Below are 23,660 nucleotides of genomic sequence, written 5' to 3'. Positions count from 1 at the left end.
GGCTAAGGATGGAAGGGTATGTCTACACTACAATGTTAGTTCGAACTAACGGACGTTAGTTCGAACTAACATTCATAGCCGCTACACTAGCGCTCCGCTAGTTCGAATTTGAATCGAACTAGCGGAGCGCTTAGTTCGAACTAGGAAAACCTCATTTTACGAGGCTTAAGCCTAGTTCGAACTTACTAGTTCGAATTAAGGGCTGTGTAGCCCCTTAATTCGAACGAGTGGGAGGCTAGCCCTCGCCAAGTTTCCCTGGTGGCCACTCTGGCCAACACCAGGGAAACTCTATGCCCCCCTCCCGGCCCCGGACCCCTTAAAGGGGCACGGGCTGGCTACGGTGCCCGTGCCAGGTGCAAGCCTGCTAGCACCCAGCCAGCAGACCCTGCACCTGGCACGGCACAGAGCCACCCACCCGATGTCCCCCAGCCCACCCCCTCTTCCCGGGACCAGGCTGGCGGCTCCCGGAAGCTTGCCCGGGACCGCAAGAGGCGGGTACATTCCTGGGCTAGTGCGGACATCGTGGACCTCGTCCACGATCTCCGCACTAGGCACAGGAAAGTGGCCATCTAGGGCAGGAGAGCTGCCAGCCTGGCCACCCAGGAGCAGGTTTGCATGAAAATCAAGGGGGTCCACTGAGACCCCCGACCCTGAGCCCTGAGCTTACAATGGCCGTCCTGGGTCAGACCAAAGGTCCATCTAGCCCAGTAGCCTGTCTGCCGACAGCGGCCAACCCTAGGGACCGTGGAGGGGATGGACCAAAGACAGTGACCAAGCCATTTGTCTCGTGCCATCCCTCTCCAGCCTTGCACAAACTTTGGGCAGGGACACCACTCCTACCCCCTGGCTAAGACTACTCCATGGACCCAACCTCCATGACTTGATCTCACTTCCCTTTCAACTCTGTTCTAGTTGTAGCCTTCACAGCCTCCTGCAGCAAGGAGTTCCACCGGTTAACTATTTGCTTTGTCAAGAAGAACAACTTTCTCTTACTAGTTTCAAGCCTGCTACCCAGTCCTTTCCTTTGGTGTCCTCTAGTCCTTCTTTATGGGAACTCAGGAAGAACTTTTCTGAATGCACCCTCTCCACCCAACCCCTGCTTTTAGAGACCTCTATCCTGTCCCCCCTCCGTCTCCTCTTTTCTAAGCTGAACAGTCCCAGTCTCTGTAGCCTCTCTTCATCTGGGACCTGTTCCCAACCCCTGATCATGTTAGTTGCCCTCCCCTCTCCCAGCCTTAATCTTCCCCTCTCCCACCTCCTTTTCCCAGTCTCCCCCAGTTTTGTTCAATAAAGACAGAGTCAATGTTGGAAGAAACGTTATCTTTATTTTGTACATCAATAAGAAGGGGGGCTAGGGAAGGGTAAGTGGAAGGAGGTGAGGGAGGAATGGGGTACGAGCCCCCGATGGGGAGGACTGGGCTGGCTCTGCAGGCTTCTGGGGGTGGAAGCACTCCTGCAGCCCCCCGATTACCCCCTCTCCCCAGATGGCAGCCTGCGGCAAGTGCAGCCGGGCTGATGGCTGAGTGGTGTGATGTGCCCAGTGTGGGTACTCCGGGCACTCCAAGCCAGGACTGGTTTTCAAGCGGGGCACCCCTTAGAACTGTCTGTCCGGGGTGGGGGTCGGGACCCTTTAAGCGCAGCCCTCGGCTAGCCTGAGACTGCATCTCCACGCTCTAAGTCCTCCTCTGATGCCCTGCTGGCACTGCTTCCGGCCATCCTTAAGCCCTGTTCAGAGTCCACTCAATGTGGACTTGCTAGTTCGAATTAGCAAAACTAGTTTTTAGTTCTAGACGCGTTAGTTCGAATTAGCTTAGTTCGAACTAGCGCTGTAGTGTAGACATACCCGAAGAGAGGAGCCAGCAGGGGTAGAATGAATTGTGTACCAGGTCCTGGAAACAAGAGCATCTCCTCCAGATCACCCATCCACACCTGAACTGTTTAAAAGCTTGGCTGCCAATAAAGACACCTTAGCTCAGCAAATGCCAAGCCAGGCACCTGTGTTTGGACACGAGGGGTGCACAGGGATGTGAGAACCAGGAAGGCTGATCTGTGAATTCACCCCCAACCGTCCCAGTACAAGACAGACGCCTGCGCCAACCAGCAGGGGTCACTGCTCCTCCGGTTTGGCTTGGACAAAGGTGCCCATCTGTCTGGTGTTCGCGTCTCGGAGCTGCGCCAGCTGCCTCTGGCCACGGCGGAGCAGATACTCGATGTGCATCACGTCGGCCCGGGGGATGCTGGCGTTCTTCCGGAACTCGGCCTGGATGCGAGGCAGGAATCCCGGCTTCTCCCGGCCGGTGCGCAGGAACTGCCTGTATAGGCTCAGGACGTGCTTCTGCAGCTTGCTATGCCGGGCCATGGTGCGCCTGGGGGGCCCGCCCAGGCCACGGGGGGCCAGCACCACGAGGCAGGGGCTGGAAGTGAACAGAGGCGGAGATGTTAGAGCAGCATCTCATTCCCAGACGCGCCTGTGCAGGCATTTCCATGCACTTTTCACCCCCACCTGCTAGGGTTACCAGATGGTTTAAAAAAAATACCGAACAGCAGGGGCCGGGGGGGGGGGGGGGGCGGGACTGGCTGGAAGAGAGGGGGTGGGGGGGAACCGGCCGCCGGGAAGCAGGGCTGGCTGGGAGGGGGCTGGAGGGAGCGGGGCTGGCCGGGGGGCAACCAGCCGTCAGGAAGCGGGTCTAGTTGGGTTGAGGACCAAGAGGTGGGGGAACCGGCCGGCAGCGCTGCAGAGATGTACCAGAGCCTGGGTCGGATTCATCTTTGGTGGGCCCTGGCTCCTAGACCATAGACACACTCGTCCCCCCCCCCCTCCCCGGAGGCCCTAGGGAAAATGGCGCCCCGGCCCTGTGGACATGGTGCCCTCTCTGTTTCCCTTGGCCCCGTAGGCACTAAGCTCCACTCCTGCCGCCCAACTCCTACAAGGCCCGACGGATTTCTCTGTGGCCCCCGACCCAAAAAAGGATCCCCCCAGCCCTGTGTTAGGGGATACGAGGGAGTCTGGCTGGGACGTAAGTGCAAATAACTCTGCTCTTAGCAGCTCTGAACCGATGGGCTCTGCCCTGTGCCCCAACCAAGAACCCTAACATAAGAACGGCAGTACTGGGTAGCCTGTCTGCTGACAGTGGCCAGCACCAGGTGCCCCAAAGAGGGTTGACCAAAGACAATGATCAAGCGATTTGTCTCCTGCCATCCTTCTCCAGCCTTCCACAAACAGAGGCCAGGGACACTATTTCTATCTCCTGGCTAATGGCCTTTTATGGACCTAACCTCCGTGAAATTATCTAGCTTCTCTTTAAATCCTGTTATAGTCCTAGCCTTCACAGTCTCCTCTGGCAAGGAGTTCCACAGGTTGACTACACCCTGTGTGAAGAAGAACTTTCTTTTATTAGTTTTAAACCTGCTACCCATTAACTTCATTTGGTGTCCTCTAGTTCTTCTATTATGGGAACTAATAAATCACTTTTCTTGATTCACCCTCTCCACACCACTCATGTTTTTATAGACCTCTATCATATCCCCCCTCAATCTCCTCTTTTCTAAACTGAAAAGTCCCATCGCTTTAACCTCTCTTCATATGGGACCCGTTTCAAACCCCTAATCATGTTAGTTGCCCTTTTCTGAACCCTTTCCAAGGCCAAAATATCTGTTTTGAGGTGAGGAGACCACATCTGTACACAGTATTCAAGATGTGGGCGTACCATAGTTTTATACAGGGGCACCCTGAGTTACCAACCCACATGGCAGTGCCCATTAAAAACCCACCAGGACTTACCCAGCGTTTATATGCAGAGGTCCCGCACCAGCGGCGATCTGCACTGGACAGGAAACCATCCGCCCAGCACGCGCGAGAAATCACAGGAACCCAGCCTGGACGGTCCGATGCCCCAGCCCTGACAGAAGAAAATCAAGGTGTGCTTGAAGTGCCACGCCCACCATCCCTTGGTCCCCTGGGGCATTCGGCACATCCTGCTGGGTGAAAGGGCCGGTCACAGCTCCAGGGTCTGTCACACTTCAGGGCCTTTGGCAGCTCCTATTCACCGGGGTCAGGCAGATAATCGCCCCGAGCTTTCCCAGCACTTTTCAGCATCAGCTCTCAAAGGGGGGCAGCGTGACCCCCATGGGAGCAGGGGAATGTAAAAGAAGGAATGGGGCAGGGCGGGGCAGGCAGCCAACGGCTTCTCCTAATTCAGTGGTCCCCAACCATTTGAGGTTTCCCGGCGCCAAGGGGCGTGGCCGTTTGCCCGCAGGGCGCCCTGGCGCGGGGACCCCCATTGTGCACCTGGGGGCGGGGACCCCCCCATAGCCACATTGCCGGGCGGGGTCCCCCCATAGCCACATTCCCAGGGCCGCCCCCCCCCCACAAGCACCGCACGCCCAGGGCCGGGCCCCCCGCCAAGCGCCGCGCGCCCGGGACCGGCGCTCTCCCCCCAAGCACCGCGCGCCCGGGGCCGGCGCACCCTGCAAGCGCCACGCGCCCGGGGCCTGCGCTCCCCCCATGCACCACGTGGCCAAAGCGCGGCAGCCAATCTGCGGCGCCCCCGGGGCCGGCGCTCACTGTGCACCATGCGCCCGGGGCCAGCTCCGGCACCGCACATGCGCCACGTGCCTGGGGCCAGGCCAGCCCTGAGCAATTGGCGGGCGCATACAAATGCGGGCACCGTGTTGGGGACCACTGTCCTAATGTTAGCAGTGGGGACACCAAGTTCGGAAGTGAATGGTTAACCAGTAAGCCGGTTATGGTTAACCAGTGGGGGCTGGAGCAGCCCTCCACCAGCCATAGGCACAGGGCACTCTGGCACACCACGGGTAGGGTTGCTCAGCAGTCTCAGCAGTGTGCCACGGGGGTAGGTGTGGGGGCTGCTCCAAGCCCATCTTTAACACGCAGGGGGACCACTCGCCCTACGTGTCCCATTTAATCGGTTAACTGGTTCAACGTATTGTTTAACTGGTTAGCTAATTAAATGAGATTTTACATCCCTGGCACCAAGGTGGCTAAAAGTAGGGTTGAAGTGGGACTAGCAATTCCAGGATTTTGACTTTTTTTTCTGATCTCACACAGTTCTGCAAATAAATTCACATTTTGTTTAGATTTTAACTATTTTTAAATGTATTACGGTGGATTACGGAAGATAAACTTTAAAGAGACCAAACAAAGAGTCATTTCAGGAATGGAAAACTACATTTTAATGTTCTGAAATGGTGGAGTTTTCCCCTTCCAAACAAAAGGTCACTAAAATCAGTGTTTTCCAATGGAAAAACACCCCCTCTGAAAACTTCCTTCCAGCTCTAGTTAAAACGGCCGTATTTTGAAGTGTATAATCAACCTCTGGAACTCACTGCAAAAGGATATTAATGATGGTGAAGGAAAGGGGAGGGAATCATAGAATCATAGAGCTGTAAGAGACCTCAGAAGGTCATCAAATCCAGCCCCCTGCTCTAGGCAGGACCAATCCCAACTAAATCAACCCGGCCAGGGCTTTGTCAAGCTGAGACTTAAACACCCGCTGTGTACAGCCTGTCTGATCCCTTCTGGGGAAGCATGGGTGGGAAGAAAGAATTAGACAGGGTTAGACAAACCCATAGGTCTTGGTTGACTTCGTCCTGCTTCAGGCAGGGCGCTAAACTTGGGGACTGCTCTAGTCAGACCAACATTTCAATCAATCTTGTCAAGAAACAGGCAAAAAAAAAAACCCCAACCCAAACCAGGGAGAAACACGTTCCTTGGTTTGTAAACACATACACAGAGAACAGCTCCTTCTGCTGGGGGGGTGGGAATAAAGAAAATAATCCCTCGCCCCCTCCCCTTCCTATTTGGTCCTAAAGGATGAAGATTTGTGCAGGCTGCGGGGGCAGGACTGATACTCAGGGAACGGGGAGCATGGGGGAGAAGGGGGCAGCTTGCTTACAATCCAGGGGCAACCCCGTGTCTCGGGGCTGGCCCAGCAGAGGCGGGATTTCTGCAGCGCAGGGGGACACGAGGTGAAACAAGCAGCGACTCGGCCGATTGGGGCTTGTTATTGTAGGGTCGCATTGAAGCAGACACTGGCACCAGCGTCGCCTCCAAGAGCGAGGGGAGTGCGCGGCCTGGTAACCCCGGACGGACCCGGACCTGGACCCCCCTGCGCTGGGGGGCCAGGAGTCACCGCCCCCCGCCCCTCACCTCCGCCTCCTGCCTGCTCGCAGCTCCCGGGCCCGCGGCAGCAGCTGTGCCAGCCGGCTCCGAATGTTGAAACACCAACAACATTAGCCCTCGCTTCCCATTGGCTGGAGGGCCCCAGGGGCGGGCGCAGGAAAGGGGAAGCTCCGCCCTTCGAGGGCCACGTGGGCCGGCAGTGGAAGTTGCAAGTTGCTAGTCAGCTGGAGGAGAGAGGGGCCCGGCCCGGCCTGCGCACGTGGCTTTCACCGCAGCGCTCACCTGCCCTCACGCCCCACGCTCCTGCTTTTCCCACCCTGCGTTGTTCGACCCAACCCTCACCCAGGCATCCACCCAGTTCACCCCGATTCTCACCCCTTTTTAAACTTGTTCCTAAGAAACCCCGATCGGTTCCTGGGAAATTCCCAACAACTCTTATCAGTGGTGCCTGTTACATACCAGCTGGGTTTTCCCTTTGATATTTACATACCCCCTGCCTCCTTTTTTCGCCCCTCCCATTTTTTCCTCCCCTGTTCATTTTGGTTCTGGACATACAACACTCCAGTCGTCTGAAGAAGTGGGCTATGCCCAGGAAAGCTCATGATCCCATTGACACGGTTTGTTAATCTTTAAGGTGACTGACATATGTTGTGTTTTAAGTTTTTCCTGTTACAGACTCACTCAGCTACCCCTCTGAAACTCGTGGGCTCTGTCTACACTGCAGGCTTCTTGCACAAGAACTGTTTTGCAGAAGAGTTCTTGTGCAAAAGGTCTTCCATACGAGCGCGTCCACACTGCCATGTGCTTTTGCAGAAGAGATGTGCTTTTGCACAAGAGCATCCATGGCAGTGTCGACACTCTCTTGCACAAGAAAGCTCTGATGGCCATTTTAGCCGTAGGGGTTTTTTGCGCAAGAAATTCATGTTGCCTGTCTACACTGCCGCCTTCTGGAAGAGCTCTTGTGCAAGAGGGCTTATTCCTCGTGGGGAGAGGAATAACTCTTCCGGAAGAAGCCCTGTTTGCTGATGCTGTACTGTAATACTTGTGCAAAAACACGCACGCAGTGTAGACACTCTGCAAGTTTTTGCGCAAGAACAGCTGTTCTTGTGCAAAAAGCCTGCAGTGTAGACATAGCCTTAGAGGGGCAACCCCAACAGTCATTACTAACAAGGAGTCCTGTGGCACCTTGAAGATTTATTTGGGCATCAGCTGTTGCGGAGGAAAAGCAGGTCCAAGTGTTTTTTACCCCTGGAAGCGGATGCCCAAATACACGTGTTAGTCTTTAAGGTGCCCCAGGGTGCCTCTGTTTAAACAAGTGGAAGAGAAGGGCCTGTGTGCACCTCATAGGATGCCAGGCTAGACTGAAGATCACAATGGCCCTCTCTGGCCTGGAAGTTAATGAATGGTTGCATCTGGCCAGGCTGCCTCTCTTTATGCTTGCATTAACTAACTGGGTTATTTGCAGGTGTTGTACTCAGTCCAGCTGTGTCGGAGCGCCTGCTGCTGGAGGAGAACGCAAAAGTTCTGTTACCTGGTTTGTAAGTCTGGAGCCTTCTCTACTGCATGAGGTACAAGCCACCTGGCTCTTCGCTAAAGTTGCAGAGCCGAGTCACTATCGCTGGATGTGGTCTCCGTGCCCAGAGTCCCCAGAGACCACAAACCAGATAAGATTCGAAATCGCCCAAGCAGATTTTTTGCGTAACAACATGCAATAATAGTTGCCAGCGAACAGACTCAGCGCTGCGCCGCTACACTTTATGGAAGCCGTGGCAATGTCCTAACACCCACTGAGCACCATCCAGTGCCCCCACACAGTCAGCTGGTGAACACCATTTGAGGTGAACTTTTATACATTCCTGATGTATCAGGTTGCTACCCCCTGTTACCTGGTTACCGTCCCTTACCTTGCAGAAGGGGGCTTACTTCCTAGTCTTCATACTGTCAACTTACTATCTGTTATGCTGTCAACTTTGACCTGGTCCTGAACATAGGTCGGTATGTACTTTATTTGTGGGAGGTAAATGGTACCAAGGTGTTCCTTAGGACAATCCACAGAACTGCAGACCGGTCAGCCTCACCTCACTCCCCGGAAAAATCATGGAGGGGATCCTCAAGGAATCCATTTTGAAGCACTTAGAATAAGGAAAGGGATCAGGAGCAGTCAGCATGGATTCACCAAGGGCAAGTCATGCTTGACCAACCTGATTGCTTTCTATGATGAGGTAACTGGCTCTGTGGACATGGGGAATTCAGTGGATGTGATATACCTGGACTTATTCTTGCCAGCAAGTTAAGGAAGTATGGATTGGATTAATGGACTGTAAGATGGATAGAAATTGGGCTAGACTGTTGGGCTCAATGGGTAGTGATCAACAGCTCAATGTCTGACTGGCGGTCAGTTTCAAGCAGAGTACCTCAAAGACCGGTTCTACGGTCGGTTTTGTTCAACATCTTTATTAATGACTGGATGAGGGGATGGATTGCACCCTCAGCAAGTTTGCCTATGTCACTAAGCTAGGGGGAAAGGTAGATACATTGGACGGTAGGGTATATGGTGCAGAGTGTCCAAGACATATTGGAGGATTGGGCCAAAAGAAATCTGATGAGGTTCAACAAGGACAAGTGCAGAGTCCTGCACTTGAATGGAAGAATCCCAAGAATTGTTATAGGCTGGGACCGACTGGCTAAGTAGCAGTTCTGCAGAAAAGGACCTGGGGGTTACAGTGGATGAGAAGCTGGATATGAGTCAACAGTGTGCCCTTGTAGCCAAGAAGGCTAATGGCATATTAGGGTGCATTAGGAGGAACATTGCCAGCAGATCTAGGGAAGTGATTATTCCCCTTTATTGGGATGTGGTGAGGCCACGTCTGGAGTATTGTGTCCAGTTCTGGGCCCCCCACTACAGGAAGGATGTGGACGCATTGGAGAGGGTCCAGTGGAGGGCAACAAAAATTATTAGGAGGCTGGAGCACATGACTTAGGAGAGGCTGAGGGAGTTGGGCTTGTTTAGTCTGCAGAAGAATGACGGGGGATTTGATAGCAGCCTTTAACTATCTGAAGGGAGGTTCCAAAGAGGATGGAGAGAGGCTGTTCACAGTGGTGACGATGGCAGAACGAGGAGTGATGGTCTCAAGGTGCAGTGGGGGAGGTGTAGGTTGGATATTAGGAAAAACTCTTTCCCTAAGAGAATGGGGAAGCACTGGAATGGGCTAACTAGGGAGATGGTGGAATCTCCATCCCTAGAGGTTTTTAAGTCCTGGTTTGACACAGACCTGGTTGGGATGATTGAGTTGGGATTGGTCCTGCTTTTGGGCAGGGGGCTGCACTCGATGACTCCTGAGGTCTCTTCCAGCCCTGGGATTCTATGATTCTAAGGCAAGGGACTTCTTTTATTTGAGAGCCCCAATTCCTTCAACAGCAGTATAGGTCTAATCCATGGAGCTCCTGAAGAGCAGCTCTGCATCCCTTTCTACGGCAGCCCAACTGTCCTTGGAACTGGTCAGACCAGTGTGACATCCCCCTGTGTAGGCATAATGAGCTAACGTGTCCTTCACTCCCATGCACCAACTTTGCCACTTATCAACTATGTTTTTAATTTGTTCGAAGGGAAAGCTGAATGAAGCCAAAATTAATGAGTGTTTTAACTTGTAACAAAATACAGGACTGTGTAGCACTTTAAAGACTAACAAGATGATTTATTAGATGATGAGCTTTCGTGGGCCAGACCCACTTCCTCAGATCCACTATTTGATCTGAGGAAGTGGGTCTGGCCCACGAAAGCTCATCATCTAATAAACCATCTTGTTAGTCTTTAAAGTGCTACATAGTCCTGTATTTCGTTTCAGCTACACCAGACTAACACGGCTACATTTCTATCACTGTTCTAACTTGTGTTTCTGTTCCCAGGAAATGTTGAAACGGTAGATTCCTAGGGACTGTCAAGTAGAAAGATTGACCCAAATTAGTTACTTGTTTACTTTCTTTGGCTCCACTGGAATCTTACAACAGGGATTAACTAGCTCCATTCATATCTATAATTAACACAAACAAAATCTATGTTTAGTGACAGGTAAGGTTTCCTGAGCACATGTCTAACAATCCAGACATTTAAAATCAGAAGTTAGTGGAAGGAGGCTGAAAAAGGTGAGGCTTTCGAGAGAAAAATTGCCCGAGAAAGGGTTATTTTGAACTCCAATTTACTCTGTATCAACCCATTTTTCCATTAAACCAACCTAAAGTACTATAAATAGGACTCAAAGTTTATGTCCTATGTTTTAGTTTTTGTCATAAACACCACAAGAAAAAAATATAAAGCAAATGGGAAAAAAGGGAGGATGCGAGTTATGAAAAAGCAAACAGTTGATAGGAGAAGCTAAAATTGGGGGAAAAAATCTATAACCAGTAACATAAAGGATAATTAGGAAATGTTTAAATATATCGGGAACAAAAGAAATCAGAGGAATGGTAAAGATCCATTACTGTATAAGGCTGGTCAAATTGCCAATCATGATGAAAAAAAGAAACTTCAGCAACCTGCTTGGAATTTAATGCGTTGAACTACACACAAGCCATAAAGATTGGATGTCTTTCTAAAACATATGTGGTAGCTCAACCGAGGGATGTTAAATTGCGCTTAATCAGCTAATCCAGTAGTTGGTGGAATTTCCATCGACTACTCAATTAGTCAATAAGGGTATGTCTACATTAGCTCGTTAATTTGAGCTAGGTAGGCAAAGCAGGCAACCGGAGTTGTAAATGAAGCCCGGGATTTAAATAGCCCAGGCTTTATTTGCATGTTCCCGTCCGGTCGCCATTTTGAAATTCCACTAGCCCGAAGTAACTGCCGCGCGGCTATAGAATGAGATGTAACAGTTAATTCGAACTAAGGACTTAGTTCGAGTTACCGTTTCATTGCCACATGTAGCTGGCAGGAAGGGACCTCGAGAGGTCGAGTCCAGTCCCCTGCCCTCATGGCAGGACCCAGTACTGTCTAGACGAGTGTTTCTTAAACTTTTTAAGACCGAGGAACACCAAACAATTTTTTTTTAATGAGGATTTTTTGTTGACTCCTGAGGTCTCTTCCAGCCCTAGGATTCTATAAATGTGCTTGGTACCTGTGCCTGGACCTTTATGCTTGATCTGGCTTATACTATTTCTCTTTCCTGCCTGCGGTTCCACTGAGCCAAAGTCTTGCTTCCTAGATTTCAGGCCTGTTGCTGTTTTTATGTTACCGGCCTTTATTCGGGCCTGCTGATTTTATGTTACCAACCCGCAACTTACTACAGAGGCAACTGAGTCCCAAAAAGGAGGAGCAGCTTGTTCAAAAACACAGCAAGCCAGTGGCAGCGCTAGGAATAGGACCCGTATGTCCCAACTCCCTGTCCCCTGCTGTACTAACCAGACCAAAATACTTTGACCACCAGGGTCTGAAGCCCCACAGACAGGGGCCACGGATGGGGAGGGGGAGAGGCAAAGGGGGCAGTTGTCTCGGGAGCTGATGATTTAAAAGGGTCCAGGCCTCTGGGTCACTGTATCGACTATTATGGCAGCCGCCACTGCCAGAGACCCGGGCAAATGAAATCAATCCTAGAGCTCTGTCTGGTGCAGGGTGGGTGGCGCTAAGGCCTGATTGGCCCTCGCCTTGCCCCTCCTACCTTTAGCTTTGCCCCTTTGAGGGGGTCTAGAGCCGACCTGCGCCCTGCTGTGTGATGCAGAGGGAGAGATGGAGAAGAGAAAGGCCCACGTGTTCCTTTGCCCTGGCCCAGGCTAGCCTATGCCACTTCCCATGGTTCTGTGGGCCAGACTTGCAGGGCGGGGAAAAGAGATGTAGAGGTCATGGTGGGTAATCAGCAGAACATGAGCTCCCATTGTGGCGTTGGGGCTTAAAAAGCTATTGTAATTCTGGGATGTATAAACAGGAAACGCTTGAGCAGGAGTAAAGAGGCTGTCTCGCTTCTGTGATGGATGGGAGGCCCACTGTTCTTTTCTGAACATCCCAGTATTCAGTGACTAAAGGGTTAAACCTAGCTAGCTAGAAAGTGTTGGAGCCAGGAGCACCAGTGAGAAGAAAGAGTTCAGATCTGCATTAAAAGGGAATCTGTCTGCTGTTTTTCTTTGTGAGTTTAATCCTGGAGCTGTGGAAGGGGATGAGGGGGGGGATGAATTGAACTGGGCAGGGACATCATGCCTAAAAAAAAGAATACCTGGGCCTAGAATTGGACTGGACCTTGGAAGTGTGGATACTTGAGTAGATAGAGAATGTTTATTTAGATGCGATCAGGTTATTTTTTTGTTTTGTTGTTTGGTTAAACTCCTCTGTGCTAAATCCATATCCCCTCCTCTCCCCACTATAACTTTAAACTGAATCCCAGGGATGCAATTGTCTGTGTTTTAATCTGTTCTTTTCTCAGTTGCGCTATAACTCCTAGCAGCCAAGTCAGCTTTACAAATGAATACCTTTTTGTTTTCTTAATATAATCACCTATTTTAAGGCTGTGATCTGATTTTGTATCCTGGAAAGTAATAGGAGGTCTGTGTATACCTGCCTAAGACTAAGAGGACAGCTATCAGAAATTACAGTTTGTTTTCATTTTTCTTTTTTTCTTTCCAAGTGCTAAATAAAGGGGAATAATCACATCTCTGGATCTGCTGGCAGTGCTCCTCCTAATGCCCCCTAATATGCCATTAGCCTTCTTGGCTACAAGGGCACACTGTTGACTCATATCCAGCTTCTCATCCACTGTAACCCCCAGGTCCTTTTCTGCAGAACTACTACTTAGCTGGTTGGTCCCAGGCCTGTAACAATGCTTGGGATTCTTCTGTCCCAAGTGCAGGACTCTGCACTTGTCCTTGTTGAACCTCATAAGATTTCTTTTGGCTCTTGTGTAAAAGAGTTTGGGGTACCCTTCTGGAATACGTTCCCAAGTGACTTCTTCCTGCGTTCAAGAAGAAAAAGGTTTTTTCCACTTGGGTAGAGGCAGCAACCCTCCTAAGCTCAGGGAATCTGTGACCTTGGGGAGTTTTGAAGCAGAAGCCCATAGAGACACAGTATTTTAAGGTCTCTTTTGGGCCCACACCTTCTGCACTCCAAGTGCCAGAGTGGGGAACCGACTTAGCCTCTTTATTCGGCACTTGAACTTCTGCTGCTGGAGTTCTGTGCCCAGCTCTGGTGACCAGAATTCCAGATGGATGTTGATAAATTGGAGAGGGGTCATGTCAAGGCTGTTTCCCACTCTGGCACTCCAAGTGCAGAAGGTGGGGGCCCACAAGAGACTTTAAAATACCCTGCCACTGGAGGCTTGTGTTGGTGTTGCTGCCACCATCCAAATGCACAAACCCCTTTGAGAACCAGACAGGCGCATTTCAGAATTCCCTCCTGTGGGGTACCTTCCTTGTCCTTGACACTCCCTCCAGAGAGAGCTTGAAAACCTGTAATTTCTCCTAGAAGTATGGCTTGCTGTCTTAGGCACGTGCATACAGAACCTTCCGCCCTCTAGGATGCAGGAATCAGATCATGGTTTTAAAAATGTGACGTCTATTAACAAAACAAATACACTTGGTGAAACATTACTTAGAATCATAGAACCATAGAGCTGGAAGAGACCTCAGGAGTCATCAAGTCCAGCCCCTGCCCAAGGCAGGACCTATCCCAACTAAATCAATCCATCCAGGGCTTTGTCAAGCCAAGACTTAAAAACCTCTAGGGATGCAGATTCCACCACCTCCCTAGGGAACCCATCTCAGTGTTTCCCTACCCTCCTAGTGAAATAGTTTTTCCTAATATCCAACCTAGACCTTCCCCATTGTAACTTGAGACCATTTCTCCTTGTTCTGCCATCCGTCACTAGTGTGAACAGCCTCTCTCCATCCTCTTTGGAACCTCCCTTCAGGAAGTTGAAGGCTGCTATCAAATCCCCCCTCGCTCTTCTCTTCTGCAGACTAAACAAACCCAAATCCCTCAGTCTCTCCTCATAGGTCATGCGCTCCAGCCCCCTAATCATTTTGGTCGCCCTCCGCTGGACCCTCTCCAATGCGTCCACATCCTTTCTATAGTGGGGGCCCCAGAACTGGACACAATACGCCAGATGTGGCCTCACCAGAGCCGAATGAAGGGGAATAATCACTTCTCTGGATCTGCTGGCAATGCTCCTCCTAATGCACCCTAATATGCCATTAGGTTTCTTGGCTACAAGGGCACACTGTTGACTCATATCCAGCTTCTCATCCACTGTAACCCCCAGGTCCTTTTCTGCTGAACTGCTACTTAGCCAGTCGGTCCCCAGCCTGAACTATGCTCGGGATTCTTCCATCCCAAGTGCAGGACTCTGCACTTTTCCTTGTTGAACCTCATCAGATTTCTTTTGGCCCAATCCTCTAATCTGTCTAGGTCACTCTGGACCCTATCCCTGCCCTCCAGCATATCTACTGCCCTCCAGCGTATCTACTTGGTTGCTAGGTGTTACAAAGAAACTGGAAAAAGAAAGATTAAAACACAGAAAATCGCTTCCCTGGGATTCAGTTTGAAGAGTTCTAGGGTAAAGGGGGATAGTTACATGTGCTTAGCAAAAAGAAGTCCAACAAACTAAAAAAATAAAGAAAATAACCTAGTAGCGTCTGACTAAAAATTCCCTGTTCTACTCACATCTCTCTTGTTCCAAGATTTAGTCTTTCCCTAGCCAAGAAAGTCGCTGGATTCTGCTTGCCCAGGTTCCTGGCTTAATTCACATCTTCCAGGCATGATCACACAACAACAGGCACATCACTGCTTCCAATTCAAAACCCCAAATTCTGTTTCCATTTTCTTTCCTGGCCTCCTGTCAACTCGCTTCCTGCTTCTCTAGCATTCCTGGAGACTTTCTAGGACCTTTTGTCTATGGTTTCAACCTTTCCAGGCAAGACAGTTAGGGTTAAGTCCCAAGACTTTCAGGCAACCGTCTGCTTTTGACACGACCTGCCTGTTTCTCTTCAGCTAACTCTTGCTTACTTTGGTTCAGGCCTCAGGCCTTACACCAGGCCCATGCTTCAGGCCCATCCTTTCTAGTACAGGATGTAGCCTGGTAACAAAGCCCTGACTGTGGTATCAGGAAACCTGGGTTCTATTCCTGCCTCTCCCACAGGTTGGAGAGGTTATTCCCTGTCTGTAAAATAAGACTAATGATACTAACCTTCACTTTTTAGACCTACACACAGCAACTAGGGATTTTTATTAACTACTCAAATATCGGTGAGCCTGGCTCGCTAGATGAACCATCCGGTTCCTCTTGGAATCATGTTAAATGCTTGATCCCCATGACCAAAGTCTCAGATACTGGGAGAAGTGACACGGGGGAATAAAAGCTGCTGTCTGAGGTAAACTACCTGGCAGGAATCCCCTGGAATGGGAGCCATCGCTACCAGGAGCCCAGGAATAACAAGACTCCAAAAGTCCAGCTGCCAGGCAGTTTGACCATCTCCTTCAGGCCAGTGGCCCAGAATTCCAGGACATCTTTGGGCCTGGGTTTAAAAAGAGGCAGTACCGTGTGCTCAGCCCCTTTTTATCCATCCCCTTTCCCTCCATTGGCACGCAACCCTCAAATGGCCAAAGGTTTCCCTTTCCCTCCCTCCTTGGTTAAACAAGCTGGTTAAACAGCTCGAGGTGATGGAGTGATAAGCACCCACTGACAGAGTCGCTCGGGTTGCAGGGCCAGCGTAAGTCCGCTTTTAAAACTGCCGGCCATAGCTGCAGCTATGGGAGGGGACTCTAGCAAGGGCCTGGAACAAGGAACAGGGCTCCATTCCTGCATGGGATTCGGGCTTCCCCCAGGCAGATGCTCTGTTGCTGCTTTCCTGTCTCTCCCTTCTCCAGGTGGAAGGGGACGGTTAGCCAGTGTTCCCTGCAAGCTGAGCTCTTGGGCGGCCAGCCAGGAGACATTCAAATGCTGCCCAGTTTGCTAGCCGGTAGCATGTGTTTCTAGTGGTGGTGCATGTGGTGTACTGGGTGTAGACATAGATCTTGTTGTTATAGTAACTGCGTTAGGTCACTGGGGGTCAGCCCAGCTGGTTTGGGTTTTTTCTAGCTAGCTCCGTGCTATGCAATAAAATGGACACTTGCAACTACTCAAGCTCTCTGTATTTCCACTGATTTCTTCCCATGCTGTGAAACTCCACGTGACGTAACAGTGCACATCCGTGCATGCCTTGGTGCACATAACAAAATGTATTCCGCACAGGAGTGGGGGAAAAAGTAGAGGCATTATTGCTGCTAGCTCCTTACTGAAACTCAGTGAAAGGCAGGGGAAATGAGAGATCAAAATCCTGAGACTGACAGTCCCCAGGAACAACGGGGAGAGGCTAAAGTCCCAGTTCAGCCTGACTGGCAGAGCAGGGAGCCAGGAGGGAGCCAGGGTCGGCAGAGTGGGACTGAGCTAAGGAGAGAGCAGGGGCCCGCACTGAGCTGGGGAGCAGGGCTGGCCTCGGGGAGGGAGAAGGGGAGGCCGGGGTCAGGATCGGGGGCAGTGCGACTGGCCTCAGGGAGGAAGGGGGTCAGAGGCAGCATGACTGGCCTCGGGGAGGGAGAAGGGGAGGCCGGGGTCAGGATCGGGGGCAGTGCGACTGGCCTCAGGGAGGAAGGGGGGGTCAGGGGCAGCATGACTGGCCTCGGGGAGGGAGAAGGGGGGGCCAGGGACAGGATCTGGCCCTTCCCCCCCAGAGCTGCTTCCCATCCCCTCTTCCTTCCAGCCAGTTCCTGCCCCCCCCCCAGCCAGTCCCTCTTCCTCCCTCCCCCCTGCCCAGGATCAAGTGTGTCCGTTTTTTGGGGGGAGGGTCTACCTGGCAACCCTACGAGTCAGACCCAGCGCAGGCACCAAGTGATGGGGACTGCCAGAACTTTGGGAACCTGAGTCTGCGGGGTGGGGGTTTGTGGCAGGTCAGGAGATGAAAGGGGAAGGCACTAAGGGACAGGGTGTAGGAGACAGACAAATGCCAGGGGGCCAAGTGGAGACAATGAGGAAAAGGACAGGAGGGGAGGTGTCAGTGGGGGGGGGGACAGGATGATGCTAGGAGAGGAGAGGGGAAGGGCTTTGGGGGCTAGAGGGGAGAAGGGGAGGTGCTGGGAGAAGGCTTGAAAGAAGGGATGGGCATGAGGAAGGCGGAGATGGAGCAAGGCACGTGTAAAGGCACAGGGGCATGAGGGGAACGGGGGCAGAGGGTGGTGAGGGAGTGGGCAAAGTGGGTAGGGGCAGTGAGGGAAGGGGGAGGCACCAAGAGGGTGCAAGGGTAAGGGAAGGTGCAGGTGCCAGGGAGTCCGGGGGGTGAAGCAGAAGGGCAGACACCTGCAGGGGAGGGACCAGCAGCAGAGGAGAGAGGCAGGACAGGTGTGTAGAGGGGGGTGTTAGAAGAGGGGATGAGGAGGGGTAGCTCACATGGTCAGAGTGGGGCTACTGGAGGAGTGGGCACAGGGGGAGAGAGAAAGGCTGCTGCAGGGGGCAGGTCTCGGGAAGGCCGAGGGCAGTGAGAAGGGCAGGAGTCAGGACAGCAGAGGTGGGTGAGGGGTTGGGGGGGCAGTAGGCACCAGGGGAGCTGATGGAGGAAGGGAAGGAGACAGGGCAGCAGAGGGGAAAGGTAAGTGGTTCATAAGATATTTATGAATAACTTGGGTGCCACCATGGCACATCCAAACAAGCCACACTCAGTACTGGTGCACAACACAAAATGTATTGTGCTCATGGGAGGAAACTCTTAGAGGGAACACTTCCCCCAGCCTCTCCACCCCCCAAGTTAATGTCACACACATGGGTTAATGCAATTGCAGGATCGTTGCATGAGGGGGGTTTGGTGAGGGCCAAACTAATCCCTATTGGTAAGAGGATGGTGGGAAAAGTCCTTGGGGGGGGGAGGTCACATGACACCTTTTATTTCTGGTCATGTGTCCATATTGCCCTGAAAGTGTTACCTCCAGAGGCGTGGCTAATGGGGGTCAAAGAGTACATTTAAAAACATTCTTTGGGTGCACACCCTAATGAAATGTGCTGCGCACGCCAATGGGCAGATAGCAGATCCAGTCCTGGGAGCAGGGCTGCAGCCACAGAGTTGTAGACGCCACCCAGAAAGCAGATCCGCATGCTGGGAGCAGGGCTGCAGCCACAGAGTTATAGACGCCGCCCAGAGAGCAGATCCGCATGCTGGGAGCAGGCCTGCAGCTGTAACCCACCCACCTGATGTGGGTCACTATCCTATGGAGTGGCACTGAGACCACTTCCAGCAAGCAATTATTACAAGGGAACTCTTCAGCCTATGCTGAGAGGCAACTGACTTATAACTCAAGCTCTAGCAGCTCCTGCCCTAAGCTCCAAAAGTCCCAGGTTCTAATCCACCTGGTGGCAGTTGCACAGCCATGGAAGCAGAGGGGCCAGGGAACCCTCTGTACAGGACTCCCCCCCCCCCACACACACACACCCTTGCTTCCTGGAATCAGCCACCTAGGTGAATAAAGCTGGAAACCCCCATGCCTATAGCTGTGCGCCTTTGCTTTCAATAGCTACAGCCATTCTAAAGTGCCCAGATCTCACAACAGAAAGGAGATGTCCCAATGAGCTGCTAAGCTGTGCTGCCTGCCACGGACAAGTAGCTCCAAGAGGAGCAAGTGCTGTTGACTCTGGAGCCTAATGATGGTGGTGTCTTCCAGCCATTTTCAGATTAGTACAGCTGTGAACCAGGTGCCAGCTGGCCATGGGGTCCCATAGACCTGGCTTGTGCAGCCTAACCTGATAACCAAGCAGTCCATCCATTACTAGCCAGCCGATTACCTTGGGCATGGGAGACCATCGCACTCGTAATTCCTGGGGCCTTCACGCACTGACAGGGCTTGACTTGATCGGCCAGCTAGGGAGAAAGAAATAAACAGAAGGCAGAGGAGTCACCAAGAGATCAGAAGACCAGCACAATGCCTTATAGGCCGTTCAGCTGTGAAGAGTCACCAAGACAGGGCAGGTGATGCTAACCTGAGTTAGTCCATTAGCTGCGGCTAGGCTGGGCCACGAGAGGAGAGACAGGCAGTAAATCTGCAGCTGTCAGACCATAAGGAGGACACGGAGGTTTCGAAACCAGCTCAGAGAACAGGGCTGGGTAAGATGCAACCTACCAAACACTGTGATCTGGCTGCTTTCTGTTTAGATCCTGCTGCCCATGCCGCCGAATTCTAAGTGGGGACTCAGGCAGCAGGATCCAATTTTAAATGATTCACGGCTCATGGTTACAGCAGGGGCAGGAGCCACGAGCCCTTTAAAAAGCTGTAGCCACGCTGGACAGCTGCCAGTAGTGGCAAAGCTGTGAGCTCTTTTCTGTGCTTTTAATTGAAAGCCTCAGCCACGGAGAACTCTGAGGGTGGGCTAGTCCACAACACCGCCCCTTCTGCCTCAGGCTCCGCCCCTTCTGTGGGTGGAGCCGGCCTATGACCCCATACCAAAATCCATTAAGTGGCCCCCTTCTGAAAATTATCGCCCAGCCCTGTCACAGAATCATAGAAAAGTCTGAGTGGAAGGGACCATGATAGGTCCAGTGTTTCGCAAACTTTTTTTATAATGTACCCCCTTTAAAAAAAAATGTGTAAGTACCCCCAGTACCTACAGTTTTCAGACACACACAATTTTTTTCTACCGTTGCAACACATTTGTTTAAACAACTGCATCGTAGCCGGGCGGGCGATGGCATTTTTGGGTGTAAAAGGTACAAAAAGAATAAAGCGCTGTCAAACTGAAAACTAAAATTCAGTTTTCTCCAAATTTCAGTTGTGTTGACGTGTCCCCCAGACATCTCTTGAGTACCTTTAAGGGGACTCGTACCACTGGTCGAGAAGCACTGATCTAGTCCACCCCTGCACCGAGACAGGACCAAGCATGTTTGTCTCACCTCTTGGCTCCTAGGACACGGCTTGAACTAACGCACTTGGAAAGACATTATCGTATATACGCCCAAAGTGCTTCGTCTCAGTGTATTACCATAAAATCTAACTGACCAAACTCTGACCTTTCATTTCCCTGTCACTTGGCCAGCCACAGCCTCACAAGCCTTCGGCATCGATCTCAAAGCCTTCGTCACGCTTTTACACACCTGTGCTGACACACTTGTGAGCCAGGCACACTTGTGCGACACGTCCCAAAGCACTTGCTCCAGGGCATTACATCGCACTTGCCTGCCTTTGATGGACAGGGAAAGGGAGACCTGAAAGGCCTCTCCAAGGTCACCAGCGCGAGAGTGAGCGCAGAATTGAGGAGCAAGGGTCTAACACACAACTCTGTGCCTTAGTCACTAGGTGGCATTAGATTAGAACCCGGGAGTTCTTACACCCAACCCCCTGCCCCCTCCACTAGGCCATGCTGCTGGCCTCCCGCCTCTCCCCCAGGGCTTGGAGACAGACGGGAGGCTGGAGCCAGCCTGCGCAGAAGGGGCTGTAACGCTTACAGCTCGTTCATGACACTGCCCCTGCGCAGCCCCTCTCAGATCCACACTCGGAACCCACAAGAAACACCCCAAGAGCAGAGATGAAACCGCCACTCACCTGCAGCCCAGCTTCCAGGAAGGGCAAAGCAAAAGCGGAGCTCGCGGATTCCAGCCCAGCCTGGCACGTGCTTCCTGAACTTTGGCCCCTTTCCTCCAAGATAGCAGGAGGCTGCTCTGGGCCTTTTGTGCCCACGACGGGGCAGAAAAGCAAACTCAGCTGTTGGTTCCATCTTGCGGGCAGAGCCCCGGCAGACAGTGGCAGGCGGGGGTATCGACTGACCCTCCAACCCAGGATATTCCCCCCACACCTGGATTCGCTTCCTAGTCATCCCCATCTCCCTGCACGATCCTTGTTTCTCATCCCGCCGGTCCGAGAAATTGTCAGAGCAGGTTGATCCCGACCTTGCCAAGGGCTTAGGTTACATCACAAGGCTTTGCCGCCACAGCTGGCTTGGCTTGGGTGTGTGGCAAAAGCCCCCCCCCCCCCCCCCCCCCGCTGGCACAGCTATTCTGGCAAAGCCGCCAGGGCAAATGGCAACTCTGCCAAAAAGCATCTGCTGGCTTTAAGCTCCCTGCGAGCTGTTCTCATCGCTCAGCCATCACCACCACTGCCCTGCCTCTGTCCTGCTCCTCATCCCCGCCCCCACTCCTATCCCCTGCTCTCCTCCATCTCCTCCCCCTTCCCTTCTCCTGCCCCTCCCCATTTCCACCTGCCCTGCCCATCCCCGTCCTCTCCCTCCCCCCGTCTGTCCCCCTCTTATGTGAGGGCTTTGCTGGAAACGCCCCCCCCCCCAAGACAGGGAGATCTCCCCTCCGGGAACAATTCAGCCCCCCCCATCTCGCTCCCTCCACTCCACAGTATTTCCTCCATTCCCCACTGTTGAAAATTGAGCTCCCCCATCCCCTCAGGTGACAGTCGGGCTCCCCCATACGCAGCTGCCTAGGTAGGCACCTCCGCAGCCAGAGCCTGCCCCTGGCGCCCACGTCCCCTCCCCGACTGCCTGTCCCAGGCGACCACCTGAACCTGCGTCCCCCATTCCCTCAGATCACAGCTCCCTCCCTGACCCTGCACCCCCCCGACACCCCTCCCCCAGGCCAGACTCCTCTCTGGCACCCACACCCCCTCCCCCAAACCTTCTGCTCCCCCTTCACCCAGGTCACAGCTCCCTCCCTGACCCTGCACCCCTCTAGAGCCCCTCCCCCAGGCCAGAGTCCTCTCCTGCGCCCATACCCCCTCCTGGACCCTGCACCCCTATCCACCGCCCCAGATCATACCCCCCCCCCTGCACCCAGGCTCCACCCCTAAGCTCCCTTCTGCACCCAACCACCCCGTCCCAGACCCCAAAGCCCTCGGTAGAAATGTGGCCCTTGATCAGTTGCCAAAATGGCCCCCCCATTACAAATTATTGACCAAGCCTGATCCAAATGTTTTTTGAAACATTGTTTAATGAGAATGTAAATACAATTCAATACAATTGGGAGGGTTGGGGGGAGGGGGATGCAGCTGCTGGCTCCTCAGCTCTTGCTGCTCTCACTGGGTGTCTTCCTGCTGCAAGGGAAGCAGAATCCGTCACATTCATCCCTGGGGACTCAGGGGAACTGGCCCCCCCCCAGCATTTCCACCCTCCTCCCCCCTGCTCTCTGGTCACCCCCCGTCAGGCCCGCAGGGTGAGCTCCTGACCCCCCCCCCCCAGAGCTCCTGACACCTCGGCCCCCTCCCGCCTCCTAGGACAGTTTCTGTGTTCAGAGCCTCCCCCACCCCCAGGGACGCTCACAGGGGCAGGAGGGATTCTGCCAGCAGGGACGTGGGGTGGGGGCAGCCTGAGGAAAGGGGCGGGGGACTCCCTGAGGGGATGGGAAGGAGACCCTGGCCCTGCCCCACTCTCCTGATCTGCTCCGGCTGCTCACCATGTATTCCAGGAGCTGATGGGCCTGCCCATGCAGGGCGTGGGCCAGGACCAGCCCGGCCTGGCTGGGGCGCCGCAGGGGGGAGCGGGCAGCGAGCAGAGCCTTGTCCAAAAAGCAGTTCTCCTGCTCTGCTGTGAAGAGCTGCCCAAAGACCTGGAATCAACAGCACAGGAGGTTTCAGCTGACGGCCCAGAGCCCGGCCCCAACTCCTGGGGCTAAAACAGCTTCCTCCTCCCCCAAACTCCCTTCCAGACCCTGCACCCAGACGCTCTCCTCACCCGGCACCCCAACCCCTGCCCCAGGTCACAGCTTCCTCCTGCCCCCAAGACCCTCCTACCCCCACGAGGGCCCCAGCCAGCCCCACCCCCGAGCCCTGCCCTGCCCTGGCAGCGCGTCCTTACCTCTCCCACCCGCACGCTGTTGCTGTGAGCCAGGACCCATCTTTCTTTGTAGTAGTGTCTGCACCACAGGTCCTCTGCCTGGTGGATGTTGAGGCCTGCAAGAGACACAACAGGGTCATTCTGCTGGCAGGTCTGAGCCCTTCCCCTCCCACGGGTCCCTGCAGGCATCCCTGGGCAAATGGAGGGGCACAGGGGGCAGAAGGGGAACACAGAGGGACGCATCCCCCCTTGGGCCAGTCTGGGGGAAAAGGGCTGGGTCCCCTCCCCCCGCCGCCGGCACCCTCAGGGTGTCCCTGGGGCCCAGGTCCCGGCTGGGTTCCTTACCCCTGTGGTGCAGGAGGAGTTGATACAGGCTGTGCACCCCCTCCCGGGCCAGCCGGCTGACGTCTTCGGATGGGTCCGAAATAAAAAGGCCCAGCTGGGCCACGTGGTGACCCATCCTCGGCCAGTCGGCGGAGTTCTGAGGGGAGAGAAGAGGGGGGGTCCCTCAGCATCCTGGGGCTGCACGTCCCATGCAAACGGCCGCCGAGGCGGGTCTGAGCTCGGGGGACGGACAGAGACACCTCCCGGGGCGGGGCGGGGCCGGCCTTGCGAGGAGACAACCCTGAGCAATGGCCCCGACTGAAGGGTCACTCCGGGGGTGGAACAAGGGGATCCACTGACGGCCACTCCCCAGTCCCCAGGCCCAGTCCCTCAAGAGCCCCCCTGAAGGGCCCAGGGTCGCCCCTCCCCGG

General features: G+C 53.5%; 1 protein-coding gene across 1 annotated transcript; it reads right to left on the bottom strand.

The window, feature by feature from the left end:
* Positions 1-1,470: 1,470 nt before the first annotated feature.
* On the bottom strand, positions 1,471-3,880 carry LOC142823316 (succinate dehydrogenase assembly factor 1, mitochondrial-like). The gene is made up of 2 exons (XM_075914236.1): positions 3,782-3,880; positions 1,471-2,414 (listed from the first exon to the last, which is right to left on the bottom strand). Exons 1-2 carry the CDS (start codon positions 3,838-3,840, stop codon positions 2,108-2,110), a joined length of 366 nt encoding a protein of 121 aa, XP_075770351.1. The 5' UTR covers positions 3,841-3,880; the 3' UTR covers positions 1,471-2,107.
* Between the last annotated feature and the right edge of the window lie 19,780 nt (positions 3,881-23,660).

Source organism: Pelodiscus sinensis, chromosome 33, assembly GCF_049634645.1.
Source record: "Pelodiscus sinensis isolate JC-2024 chromosome 33, ASM4963464v1, whole genome shotgun sequence".
Classification (NCBI taxonomy): Eukaryota; Metazoa; Chordata; order Testudines; family Trionychidae; genus Pelodiscus; species Pelodiscus sinensis.
The sequence above is the reverse complement of the archived record's forward strand: the minus strand, read 5'-3'. Positions and strand labels throughout refer to the sequence as shown.

Excerpts from the sequence above, each read along its gene's own strand:
- LOC142823316 (XM_075914236.1), bottom strand. The coding sequence starts at position 3,840 with ATGGTTTCCTGTCCAGTGCAGATCGCCGCTGGTGCGGGACCTCTGCAT. Across the intron at positions 2,415-3,781 it reads CCTCTGCATATAAACGCTGG|CCCCTGCCTCGTGGTGCTGG; the intron begins GTAAGTCCTGGT and ends GTTCACTTCCAG.